General features: G+C 36.9%; 1 protein-coding gene across 1 annotated transcript; it reads left to right on the forward strand.

Moving 5' to 3' along the window:
- The first annotated feature begins 919 nt into the window (after positions 1-919).
- LOC130614613 (cytochrome b-c1 complex subunit Rieske, mitochondrial-like) lies at positions 920-13,620 on the forward strand. The gene is made up of 2 exons (XM_057436049.1): positions 920-1,256; positions 12,923-13,620. The coding sequence occupies exons 1-2, from the start codon at positions 935-937 to the stop codon at positions 13,531-13,533; spliced, it is 933 nt and encodes a 310-aa protein (XP_057292032.1). The 5' UTR covers positions 920-934; the 3' UTR covers positions 13,534-13,620.
- Positions 13,621-14,276: the final 656 nt, after the last annotated feature.

Consider the following 14,276-nt stretch of genomic DNA (forward strand, 5'->3'; position numbering starts at 1 on the left):
AGAGAACGAACTCTGAATACCTCTTTTGTTGGAAGATTCTTACGAATGACATAAAAAAGCTTTTTATATAAACAATAAAAATTTTTTGATCGAGACTCAATACTGCTCAAGTTTTTATAGCTCGACCGTTGATTATTGCTGTTTGTTAGCATCCTCGTCCCCAGGGTTTGTTTCCTATATTTTAAAGCCGCCAGCACTTACGCCGGCCTTTATGTCAAAAAGGCAAAAGTCCGGGACGAGGTTTGTTTGTTACTATTTACTTGGGAAGACCAAATTTACTTTTAGCTTAGTATACTAATCAAAATCAAACTTTCACATATATGTGGATTTCGTAGGTCTCATATTGTAGCATGCCAATTATAGATAAATCACATTAAGAAGAGCCTCAAAGGAACGAAATATCTATTCTCGACTCCAGAGCTCTTTGAGATAAACTAGTTTTTCTCAAAGAGCTCTGGGGTCAAGAATGCGAAATATCAAGAGCAAGAGCCATGCTGTCATCCGCATTACTTAGCACGCAAATGGTTGTATCTACAAACCTAATCTTGATGAATGACCTTGGCGAAGTTCAAATTGCGTGAATCCAATGTAGAAATAGCCTGAGTAATTACTCGTGGGGACGAACTTGAAGCTTGGAGCTGCTAGCAACCTCGTCCCCAGGACGGCCGTCCAAATATAAAAAGCCTAACAGGTCCTGGGGACGAGGTTAGAGCTGCTAGGTAAACTAAACCAAGCTTATCACACAAAGTTAAAATAAAGGAAAAAACATATAGGGCAATTGATTGGGTTCCGCGAAAATAAGAATCCCTACCTCTTTACTTCATACGATTCGCTTCAAAAAATAATACCCACAATATTATATCTGCTGTTTTAAGTGTATGAATTCAATCTCGTTGTGTTCCCAGTGCTTAAAAAAACAGGACTGTGCAGTGCTATGGTCAGAGGGTCGAACGTCGGGCAAAGCATTCTAGCGACGGAACGGATTGACCCTGCACGTAATTGCGATCGTTCTCCGGGTGTTTTACACCAAACGCAAAGCAGCAGAAAGGCTGAAAAAGAGATGTTGTCCACTCGAAACATATCACAGAGTTTTGCGAAATATCTCTCTCCTAAGGTCGTAACTGTAAGTTGCCAAAGAACAGTTATTCCTCCTGTTGTCGAAACAACAAAAGCAGTTACATACTCAAAATCTAACTATTGTATCAGCCCTTTTTTGGGACCCACTGCAAAATGGTCAGTTGTCAAATCTGGACTTGGTAAGTTGAACAAAGATTGTATAGTTACCCAGCAGCTAATTTTTATAAATCCTAGCATTTAAAGTATTGAAAGTCATGAATTGTGTTATCCAAGGATGATGCTAGCTATATACGCAAACACCCCAATTTGATCATGACTCCCCGTCCCCCTTGCTTATATTTATACAGCACTTTGTTATAAAGTTTTTTAGATGTTTATAACTGGAAATATATTTTCATTCATCCTTTAATACAACATAACATGTTTTTTTTAAAATATACTTAAATTTTTCAGAAAAAGCATAAGTTGTGCCCGTACTTTAATATAAGGTCACTCAAAATATATATTTGGTTAGCGTCCTTTGTGGCGCCGTAGATTAGTGGTTATAGCTTTCGTACTTTGTGCGGGAGACCGGGGTTCGATTCCTCTTGACGGCGATTCAACATGGGCGAGTGAATGTTACCATAGCTCCGGGTTAACCCAAGCTATGTGAGGGAAATTGGGGAGATGGCACACTGTGTGGCCGTTGGATGTTGCCGGGAGTTGTCTAGTAGAGCGTGGGCCCTACTAATTGGGTCTGCGTAGCTCAAAATGAGCATTAAATACTCTAGGACTCTCCATCTAAGCCATGGCCCCTCCTGGAAATAATAGACAGGGTATATCCCTCGATATTTGTGAGGCTAGCCATGTAAAATATGCACATCTATCTATCTATCTAATCACAAAAGTGAGTAAATCGGTTAGTCAGTCAGATATAATTTTTCATTTTCCGTTCTTCGTTTTAAATGTCTTCATTTTTTGTTCTATTTTTGTCAATCAATGCCGTTCCAATGTTTTTGCATTTTTTGTGTAAATGTGAAGTTGAAAAATATAACTGACTGAGTAGCAAATGGACCATGCAATCCCTAAACCTCTGTGAATGTAAAATAACAATTGTACGTAACAATCATTATCCTGAGGATCTAAATTTAGTGGCACCGTAGGTCAGTGGTTATAACTTTCGCACTTTGTAATAATAATAATAATATTAATAATAATAATAATAATAAATATTTAAAGTGGCTAGCCCAGAAAATCACAAAAACCTATAGTTAGTGGATTGTTTCCGCTGGGGGCCACTAGAACAAAAAAGAAACAAAAAATGATAAACCTTAGACTGCCTCAGCTCAATCAAACATAGTAACTTTTATAATCTGTGAAAATTGAAAAGAAAAAGAATAAAAAACAAAAATTAAAAAGTTAAAAGTGATCTCCATTAGAATTTGCCAAATACATTAGAGATGGAAGTCTTAAACGAAAGCAGACTTCCATCACAGGTCACTTGGTCTGGAAGATTATTCCACACTTTTGCAGCTCTAAATGGGAAGGCTTTTTTTCCAAATTCCGTGTTGACCAAGGGAAGTGTGAACCTGTTTTTTGAAGCTCCTCTTGTTTGATGATTATGACAGTTTTTTGTCAAAAGGAATTTTGAGCGCATGTAATCAGGAGCAATGTGATTCATGGCTTTGAAAACTAATATGGCATCGTTTTTGATGAATAAATTATTCATTGAATATTCCCTCTCTTTCCCAAGAAAGGTACGGACACATTTTAATCGTTTTTCTAGTTTTCCCAATCTACCTTGGGTGGCACAAGCCTGTGCCGAGGAGCAAAATGAGACATTTGCTCATGCACTAACTTTTCAAAAATTTTCATAGGAATTGGCAAAATGGAGATAGGCCGATAATTAGTAGGATCTGTTTTATTGCCGCTTTTAAAAATAGGCGAGACCCTTTTAGTCTTCCAACATTTAGGTACATAACCAGTAAATAAAGATTTGTTGAAAAGACTTGATAAATAAATACTTAAAACTGATGAACCTGCTTTTAGCAGTCGTGAACCAATTCCGTCCAAGCCTGTAGCTTTATTAAGTTTTAGTGAACTAATTATTTTTTCGACACTTTTGGTCTTAATACGAGCCCACCGAAAATCGTGTCCGCTAACAGGTGGATTAACATTAGTAGTGTCAGAAGAAAATTTAGAGGCTAGTTTGGCACCAACACTGACAAAAAATGAATTGAATGTGTTGGAAATTTCTTTTTGGGTGAGAAGTTTCTGTACCATCGTTTTGGACTAGTCGTTTTATCGAGGTAGTATTGCCTGACTTATCAGGAACCAGTTTTTTTAGGGTTTTCCAAAGTTGTTTTGGCCGTTTTTGAAAGTCCTGCAAAACGTCATTATAGTACTCGTTTTTAAGTCGATTTTTGAGACCTATTACCTGGTTCCTTTTTTGTTTGAAAGCTTCCCAGTCTATGATGGATTTTGTTTTTGATGCTTTCCGTTTCAAGAAGTCTCTTTCTTTGATGGCCAGAAAATCTATGTGTTTTGAAAGGGGCATGTTTGTCAGCCACTGTTTGTGAATTTTACCATAGCCCCAGGTGAATCCCAGCCATGCGAGGGAAATTGACAGCCATTGTCTGGTATTGTACAGGAAGTTGTTGACAGAGTGTGTTGTAAGGTGTTGGACAGACAAGAACACTTGTGTATGTTGTTAAATATATTATATAGCTCCTCACTTGTTACATGTCTGTTGCCTACTGATACAGGCTAGCACACCCACTGACCATACCTGGACTCTCCATCCTACAGCTAAAGGAGAGTCTTGACTAGAGCCCAGGTGGTCAGGGGAAAGTACAGGACAGAACAGCAAAACAAACATGGCTGACTCACTGCAAAACAAATACACAAATGCCATGTTTGCAGGACAGGGAACACTGAGATATAAATATAACAAACTATATACAATTTACAGATATATATACAAAACAGTTCTCCTACACTCTCCCCAACTTTCTGAAGATATCGCCATAACTTAACAACCAAATAAATCGTAACTCTGCAACGACTCGTAATTAGATCCAATCGACTGCCAATCACGCATGAATATCCAACCATCACCAACCATCGGAATTTACGTTGATAACACATTCAATATGTTTCAATGATATATTGACTTGAATACAGTTCAATTTCAATATTTTCTTTCCATCAGTCATTTACGTTGAATTTACGTTGAACTACGTGTAATTTTTTTTTTTTTTTTAACACATGGTATAACTTCTTAGGAGCTAGTATGGCGTACGGGTGACAGAGCTTGAAATCCCTCCACAAGAGTGACAATGGCTGCTAACATTTGTCTACTAAGTTAGGTTCACTCTAAGAGCTTACTAACCGCCTCGACTTTGGCAGACCAATTGGTTAATTGGTGATTGACATTTTGTCTACTAAGCTAGGTTCACTCAAAGAGCTTACTAGCCGCCTCGACCTTGTCAGACCAATTTGTTGAAAACCACGGAGGGTGACATTGGTGATTGACATTTGTCTACTAAGCTAGGTTCACTCAAAGAGCTTACTAGCCGCCTCGACTTTGTCAGACCAATTTGTTCCCAACCACAGAAGAGTTCTCCTTGTCCATGAGATGTCCATAGAAGGTAGTACATAAAAAAAAGAGAATCAGTAATTAACATATTTCCTTCATCAGCACGCTAGCAGATATGAAGCACTTTTGTTTCTACAGTGACTGAGTGTATACTTCCCAGTCGAAACACAGCATTTTGGTATACCCAACACATGTAATTACATACAAAACTGCATCTGTTTCATCCCTCCCTTAACTATATAGTACCTTATCTCCCCTTGGATATTCTGAAAGGTTTTGAACTATAGTAAGCATTTCCATCAGAGTCATATGTTAGTATTTTAGGGGGTCTTCTCTCCCTTTTTGGACGTCTCTTTACCTCTGATCTGTCTTCCGTGATATCTGACGCTCCTTCTGTATTATCATCTCCCATAGTTGTCTCTTCCAAAGCATAATTATCCAATCCATCACTCTCCACTGTACTGTCCAATTCCTCTGTGGGCTCACCTGCGCTTCCCTCGTCTCCTCGGGTCTCAACTATGCTCTCCACTCCTCCCTCCCCTACAATTTTGACGTCAGGTAAACTATGTTTTCTTTTTCTTTTTTGCAACTTCCGCATCAAATACCTCTTAAGCGAGTTTGGTAAGTCGTCATCTGAGTCTGAAGTATCACTAGAAATAATTTCTTCTTCAGCTATCTTTCTGCTAGGTTTCTTGACCATCGTTTTTTTCGTGGATTGTTCTTCTTTGGGAAATAGGTTACATTTCATAAGAAGATTTCTATGTAATGTTCTAATATTTCCTTTCCCATCTTCCTGCTTGACTTTGTACACTGGTATGTTTGGAAAACATTCAACTACTTGGAAAACCTTATCCTCCCAATATGAGCGTAGTTTCCCAGTTCCTCCTCTCTCTGATAGGTTTCTTACTAATACTCTGTCTCCTTCACTTATTTCACCACCATGTTGTTTCTTGTCATAATGCGACTTACTCTCAGCAGATGCCTTTGTGGAATGGTTAGCTGCAATATCACAAGCTTGTTGAAGGGACGTCTTCCACTGATCAATAAAATCTTTCTGGGACCTAGTACATCCATCCCTATCCTCTATCTGGAGCATGTAATCTATGGGAAGCCTGCTTTCTCTACCAAACATCAAAAAGTGAGGGGTATAACCAGTTGACCTACAGACTGTACTGTTATAAGCAAAAATGAGCTTTTTCACATGGTCTTTCCAGTTATTCTTTTGTTCCTTATTCAGTGTCTTCAACATGTTAATAACTGTTCGATTTAACCGCTCGCAGTGTCCATTACCCATTGGGTGATATGGTGTGGTATTTGATTTTTTTATACCTGACAATTCCTGTAATCTATTCCATAGTTTGTTGTTAAACTCGCTACCTCTGTCATGATGGATTCTTTTAGGAAAGCCAAAGTTTAGTACAAAGTCATTAAATATTTTGTCTGCAGCGGCTTTTGCTGACTTGGTTTTTGTGGCATAGGCTTGGAAAAACGTGTAAAACTATCTATTACAACTAACAGATATTCAAAGCCTCCCTTACATCTATCTAGATGCAGAAAATCAATGGATATGATTTCGAATGGTCGTGTACTACTTATCGCTCCCATAGGTGCTCTTTGCTCCTTACTTGGTCTTTTATCTTTTAGACATTTGCATTTCTTGGTGACATACTCAGAAATATCCTTTGCCATACTGGGCCAGTAAAACCTTTTCTTTGCCAAATCGATAACACGATCACTGCCCAGGTGTCCCATATTCTCATGTAGTTGAACATAAATTAATTTATGGTACCTTGATGGCATAACAATCTGTGTATTTTGAGTTGTTACCTTAACAAGTATCTTCTCTTTATTTGTTAACTGTAGGTTATCAAAGTACCTTAACAACTGTTTGGTTTTTCTTGGTAACGCTTTGATTTGACATATCTGTGGCTTTTTTCCAATCAAAACAGCTTTGTATACTGGTCCTATGATATTATCGTTTATTTGCCAGTTTCGCAACTCTGTCAATTCAATTCTTTCTACATCAATGGCAGTGTCTGCGTCAAAGAACGATAAAGCATTTATACTAACTGGTGTGTCAGTTGTTGTATGCAGCACAGAAGTAAGTATTGCATTTATTGATTGAATACTGATGTTTTCTGTATGATTCTTAAAGCAGTGCATTCTTGATAGATAGTCACAATCATTACTCATCTTACCGGGTCTGTATTTTACGGTGAACTGGAATTGAGATAGAGCTGATACCCATCGGAGACCAGTAGCATTGAGTTTTGCTGTTGTTAAAACATAGGATAAAGGGTTATTGTCTGAATACACAGTGAAAGGTTTGCTGTAATAAAGGTACTCATGAAATTTGTCACATATAGCCCACTTTAGGGCCAAGAATTCCAATTTTCCTGAATGTAAGTGGTAATTCTTTTCTGGAGGTGTTAATGTTCTAGACGCATAAGCTATTACCTTAAGAACATCATTTTGCATTTGATACAACACTGCACCCAAACCAGTTTGTGAAGCGTCACAATGTAGGATGAATGGTTGATTAAAATCTGGGTATGCCATGATCTCGGGTGATTTTAATCTTTCAACAAGGCTATTAACAATTTCAAGATGGGCAGGTTTCCAGTCAATCTTTTCTAAAGACGCTTTCTGACCTTTGCTTTTCTTAGCACTATTTACTCTGCTATCTTCCTCTCCATGATATGGGATTGAAATCAAATCATAAAGTGGCTTCACTTTTCTAGCAAAATCTTTTATAGTTGAACGATAATATCCAAGAAAACCCAGCAAACTTCTCAATTCTCCTACATTCTTAGGTGATCTGTTGATTTTCTCAAGAGCTTCAATGGTTCCAGGATCATCCATATATCCTTCAGCCGTGATTATTTTGCCTAAATACTTTACAGACTTCTTAAAAAGGCAACATTTCTTTGGGTTAAGCTTTGCTCCATTCTCAATCAATTTTTTGAAAATCCTTCCCAAATCATCAAGGTGGTCTTCGAACGTTCCGCTGTAACCAATTATATCATCCATATATGGAAAACAGATCTCATCCTTTAATTCCCCAAGGCATTCATTCATAAAGCGCTGAAACTTTGGTGGGGCATTCTTTAGACCATACGGTATCCTGATCCACTCATACAGGGCCCATTGTGTAGAGAATGCTGTATACTTTTGGGATTCTGGATTGACATATCCTTGATGGTATGCTTGGGAAAGATCCAAGGTGGAGAACCACAATTTTCCAGCAAGGTTGTCAATGATATCGTGCACCCTTGGTATTGGCATGCGATCAGGGATAGTTTTGGCATTTAAATCTCTGTAATCTACACAAAGTCTCAGTGAGCCATCTTTTTTTCTAACACATACTACAGGGCTGGAATAAGGAGAATCTGAAGTTTTAATCCATCCATTCAATTCTAGATTTTTCAGGTGGTCTTTTACCTCTTGGTGGAGCTGCTTAGGAATACGTCTGTAAGCCTTTTGAACTGGAATGTTGTCACCAAGCTTGATGTCTAATTGCAGCTTCTTAAGACTTCCAATATCATCATGATCTTTAGAGAAAGCCTTATTATACTTTCTGAGAAGAAATTCTACTTTTTCCCTTTGTTCATCTTTCAGGTGTGTGAGATCCACAGGTGGTAGCCAATCATTCTCTTCCGACATGATAACATTTTCGGTATCTAGAGCACTCACATTAACACAATTAGCATTCATAGCGGTCATGGTTCCTCTAGCATACGAAGCTTCTCCAATTAATTTTTGGGCTTGTAGTTTTATATCAACACTGTTGTAGTTTGCGATAGGAAACACAAGTTTTGATTTTCTTTGCTTGATGATACAGTCTTGCGATTTCAAATCCTCTACTAATTTTGGTGAAACAAATAGGTCCTCATTCGCTTTTTCCAGTCCTCTGACTTTACATTTTACCAACACCATGCTGTTTGCAGGAACTATAACAGTTTCAGACACAAATACTTTTCCACTATCCTCCTTTCTATCTTCCTGTACAGCCTTCACTAATTTTAGCGGTTCAACAAGGGTTGGTAAAGCTGATAGTAAGACATCCAACAGGGTTTCATTTCCTCCCTCCTTCTGAATGATAAATTTCATCAGATTAAATCCAATTATTGGGGTAGAAATCTGGTCCTTGGTAACAAGAAACGGGGTATTTATGACAATGTTATGGTTTGGTAAGGACAACGGTAAAACAGTTACACCAACAAGATTTAGTTCAGTGTTGTTCGCTGCTCTCAACGATATTTTCTCACTATTTCTATCCATGAAATCCTGAACAGGGTAAATATCTTTCTGTGGTAACTTTTCCTCTAACCACTGTTGACTGACTAAGCAACACATGCTTCCTGTATCCAGCAACCCCTCAAATTCTTTATTTTCTACTCTAACTTTAATCAAAGCTTTATCTCCAATCAAGTCCACTATTTCCTTTCTGCATAGGCTACTAGCAGTGACTGGGTTCGCATCAAGAGAGTAAACAAATGTTTGGGTATCACATACATTGTTAGAGTTATCCTTAAGACTATTTTTAACATGATTAACAATACCAGCAGACTGAAATGTTTCAGACGGCATCTGCGAAACAACATTATTTTCAGCAGGTAAAACAGGTTCAGACAAAACATTTTCAGGTGTAGTAGAAACATAACGCGGACAAACATGATCACATTTTACATTAGATACACTATTAGTAGTTTCAAAAGAACAATTTTTCTCACCAGACACATGCAGCTTTCCTCCACACAAAACACAAACATGATGAAACAACGACAAATCAGTTTGGGTTACCATATTTACAAATTTACCGGACAAATATTCCGGTACCGATTTTTCATTGTTACGGTTTTTATTTACATTAGTTGAAGTCGCACCGCCCGACCCAACTTTGTCTAGTTTTTTTCATGCTTATTTTTAAATTTGCGTCTACATCCTGCATAGAAATGTTCTTCAGATCCACAATAAAAACAATGAGTACAATGTTCAACTTTATTTTTCTGGCAGTTTTCACAAAAATTTCGGCCTCTTCCTTTGAAACGTTCTGAAAAAGGGCGTTGAATTTTCCTCTCGTTGCCGTATTTTATCTGCTCCGCATTCTGCGCCACTAACAAACTTACTTCAGCAATCTTATTCTTAATTTCAAGGAATTCTTCGGCAAGGACCAATTTTTTTGAAGGTTCAGAGTTAGAATCTTTGACCTCAAGCGAATTCGAAACTAAGTTTTTCTTTGAGCCAAATTTTTCTATGTGTTCTACTTCATCTGATACTGCATTAGTAAGCTTACTCAGTAGTTCTTCATCTGTAGTTTCCTCATTTTTCAGCAGTTCTCTCATTTCGTTTCGCACATTTTCATTTTGTAGGCCAGTTTGAATAGCATGTAAAAAACGTTTTTGTACCAAGATAGGATCATAATTAGCTTTTTCTTCCCTAGACACAAACAAAACTTTCTGCCTTAGGTTCATCATTCTTAGCACAAAATCTTGGGCACTTTCTTGCGGACTTTGTTTTCCTACGCTGAGTGTAGTAAAAAGTGTTGTAGCATCTTTTTCTTTATAATGATACCTAAGTATCCTACTCACTTGATCCAGGTTTAAGTCAGAGCGGCTCTCCAAATATTGTCTAAGTTCGTTCTCATGTGAGATACTTCCGATAACTGCATCTATTATATTTAATTCAGAATACCCCTTTTTGACCCCATTTTGAATTTGGAAGATAAGGCTACTAAAAGTTAGGGAGTCTTTTTGGCCTGCTTTTCCAATTTTACCACTGATCTTAAAAGGTTTCATCAAAATATTTTTCATCCTTTCCTCCTCCTCATCCTTCATTTTTAGTGGACTTCCGTACTCAGATTTAAACATACTGCCAATTGAGACTTTTGGAAATTTTGTTTCTTTAAAAGACTGGATGACCTCATAAACTTTTTCAAAATACTGTTTCCCCTGATCTGCACTTTCTTCGATTTCCATAGATGTCAGAAACCGGAATATTTGTCTGAGGAGTAATGTTTTACCTTTTTCTGTTCCAACATCTAACTTCAGTGACAGGCACACCTCCTCCAATTCTTCCTGTGTCAACTCTTGAAGGGATTGGAAGACTTCTTGCTCCTTGTCACCCATTCTTGTTTACTTCTTTAGCAACTCTTTGCTTTTTAAACAACCACCCTCTGCTACCAAATGTTGTAAGGTGTTGGACAGACAAGAACACTTGTGTATGTTGTTAAATATATTATATAGCTCCTCACTTGTTACATGTCTGTTGCCTACTGATACAGGCTAGCACACCCACTGACCATACCTGGACTCTCCATCCTACAGCTAAAGGAGAGTCTTGACTAGAGCCCAGGTGGTCAGGGGAAAGTACAGGACAGAACAGCAAAACAAACATGGCTGACTCACTGCAAAACAAATACACAAATGCCATGTTTGCAGGACAGGGAACACTGAGATATAAATATAACAAACTATATACAATTTACAGATATATATACAAAACAGTTCTCCTACAAGTGCAGCTCCTAATTAGGTCTGTGTAGCTCAAAATGAGCATTAAATACTTCAGAACCCCCTATTTAAGTCATGCCCCTTCTGGAAATAATAAACAAGGTATTTCCTGGCTAACTATATAATATATGCATGCCATCTCTCTCTGTCTGAGGAACCACTCAACAAGCCAGCAACATGTTGATTTAAAGAATTAGTCAATAGTAATTGCACAGATTGCAACAACAAAACCAAAATATATAAAAATATAATTAAATGCATAATACCGAAAGGATCAAAGTTCTGAAAAAGAAGCCTAACAACAAATAAGTGTGATGAAATTAAACTATTACTCTTGGAAACCAAATAATATGCAACCGTTTCGTTTTTATCAACCATAAATATTTTAAACAAGCAAAACGGGTCAGTCAGGTGATACTAACCAATTATATTTTTGGAAATATAATTTTGTTTCAGTAGCAAAATAAAATAGCTTAAATAAAATTATAGTTGCATTTCAACCAATGTATTCTATTACGATGATAATGACCAGTGTTTATTCACCAGAAATTAGCATGAATATCCCCGCAAATTTGTAATAACATGCTAATGAACTTAGAAAAATATAGTGCTTGTAGTAAAAAACAGAAGGAGCAGAATGAAGTTTAGGGGCCACTCACAAATTGATTTTAGAACAGAAAACGTCTGACATTTTGAAGTATATTTCTCTTAAATTAATTTTTAGGAATTCGAGGTACATAAAGCTTGGTGTCCACCTGTCACATTGCGATATCACAATAACTACAAGCAGACAGATTTAGCGATAAAACGTGTGAAGCAATGCTTAGTCTATCCCATTATTTTTCTTGCAATGGAGAATGTAAAATTTTTCATTCTCCATTGCAAAATTCCATTGGATCGCTGATTTACTTTCACAACAAATTTCCATATTTTTTTAAATAGACAAGAAACGCAGTGTGAAAGTTAACATAGCGCAAATATATGTAAAATTTTACACACAATTGTTAAAATCATAATAATAAAAGAAAGGATTAATTCCGCAGTTGGCTAAACACGTGTTTGAAAACTTGAATTTTGCGTATAAGAACTTTGACAATTTTCCCAGCTATTTAACTTCACATGTTGTAGAAAAAGCTTCTGATTTGTTCTCTTAGTATTATACGGTTAAGTAACAAAAGCATTTCAATGCTTTATTGTGACAACATGAAATTAGGAATGTTAGGAATGTTATTAGGAATGTTGAACATGGTACGTTTGCCCATTGGTTTTCTCTGTTATGGCCAAAGAATGTTTACCTTGTTTACCATTTCAACAATATAAAGTGTACGTTATGTCACTATCGTGATTTGTGTAAGAAAAAATCGAACCCTGAAAAAACATTCTACAAAAAACGTAATTGACGAATTCGATTTTGCGTTTGACAAAACGTTCACTTAAAAACTGTTTTAAAAATTATTATTTTGCTTTTGTGGATTGTATATTTATTTTATCTTTTTTAATGTATAATTTTCTTTTTACAAATAGCTAACATTGTAAGAAAGCAAGCGCTCTCTTCTTTAAGCTCGAACACTTTGGTTGCCATTTCTTGTTTTAAAAGTTCAGCGAATTAGTCCCTTATATGCTTAACTTTCACAAAAAAAAATCACTGGAATGCAGTTTCTTTTAAAGCAAAGTTTTGTAAATTCAAACTCGCCTCCAAAATACAATGTAACAAATTTTAGAGCAACATTCTCTTTTTACTGTTATTCTTGTTTAGGTAAATTCCAGCAACGCTTTAGTCACACAGACGTCTCTGTACCTGACTTTTCCGACTATCGACGCGACTCAACAAAAGACCCGACAGTCAACAGCAATGAATCCGACATTTCTCGTCGTGCGTTTACGTACGTCATGGTTGCAGGTTTGGGTGTTACTGGCGCACATGCTGGTAAAAACCTGGCTATCGACTTCCTATCTTCAATGAGTGCTTCTGCAGATGTGCTCGCTGTAGCAAAAGTTGAAGTCGACCTTACAACAATTCCTCCAGGTAAAAACGCCACTATCAAATGGCGTGGTAAGCCGTTATTTGTTCGTCATCGTACCCAAGAAGAGATTGATCAAGTGCGTGCTGTTGACTCTGGTTCTTTGAGAGATCCTGCAAGAGACGAGGACCGTGTCAAACACCCCAACTACTTGGTTTTATTGGGTGTATGCACTCACTTGGGGTGTGTACCTATTGCAAACGCAGGTGATTTTGGTGGATATTATTGTCCTTGTCATGGTTCACATTATGATGCTTCGGGAAGGATAAGGAAAGGACCAGCTCCACTAAATTTGGAAATCCCCCCATACGAATTCTCGGACGACACTACGTTGGTGGTCGGATAACGCATGTGGTGACTTTTAACATCTGAAAGTGTATAAATATAAATTTAATCTGTCTCTGAATAAAGTGAACGTTATCAGTGTGTTTTACACATGTTTTGTTCCGTGTAGAAATATGTCTTGTTTTCCATTTGCGTGGTCAGAATGCTAAAAATATAACAGAAATAATAGAAGTATGTAAATATTTTGTTCAATTAATGATATTTCTTGTAATGCGTCAATTTAACGACTAAGCGCTTAAGGCGATTTTGCACTTGGTTGGTTTTTTGAGCTCAAATTCTAGCAATGATAAGTGCAGGTCTTTTTATAATTAAAACTTCTATTTATTTTCAAAAGCACTTGACTGAACATGATGGGTCATAACGAATAGCGGTGCAAGATTGTATTTTTTTTTTGTATTTGAGCCAAAGATGGAATTTGAGGTTGGATCATAACATCATTCTAATCCCAAGGTTTAGCGTTCGTCGCGTGCATGAGGTTGTTTCTTTTTACGTAATTCCTCAATTTTCTTTTTCTATAATTACATTTGGTATAGTAAGTAAGTAAAATGTATTTCAGGGTATCCATATATTACAATGGCTCTTCAACCCGTTAAAAATAATATAAAATAAATTCAAATGTTATCAACAATAAAATTTTAAATATATATATATATATATATTAAGTATTAAATGACAAAAAAAAAATTCATGGGGGAGTTAGCGCAAGCCAAAGGGAAACACATCGCAAAGAGAAATTGGCAGTAG

The sequence above is a fragment of the Hydractinia symbiolongicarpus genome, chromosome 11 (genome assembly GCF_029227915.1).
Source record: "Hydractinia symbiolongicarpus strain clone_291-10 chromosome 11, HSymV2.1, whole genome shotgun sequence".
NCBI lineage: Eukaryota > Metazoa > Cnidaria > Hydrozoa > Anthoathecata > Hydractiniidae > Hydractinia > Hydractinia symbiolongicarpus.

Coding starts and splice junctions, on each gene's coding strand:
- LOC130614613 (XM_057436049.1), top strand. CDS start 935: ATGGTCAGAGGGTCGAACGTCGGGCAAAGCATTCTAGCGACGGAACGG. Junction 1,257..12,922: donor AGTTGTCAAATCTGGACTTG/GTAAGTTGAACA, acceptor ATTCTTGTTTAG/GTAAATTCCAGCAACGCTTT.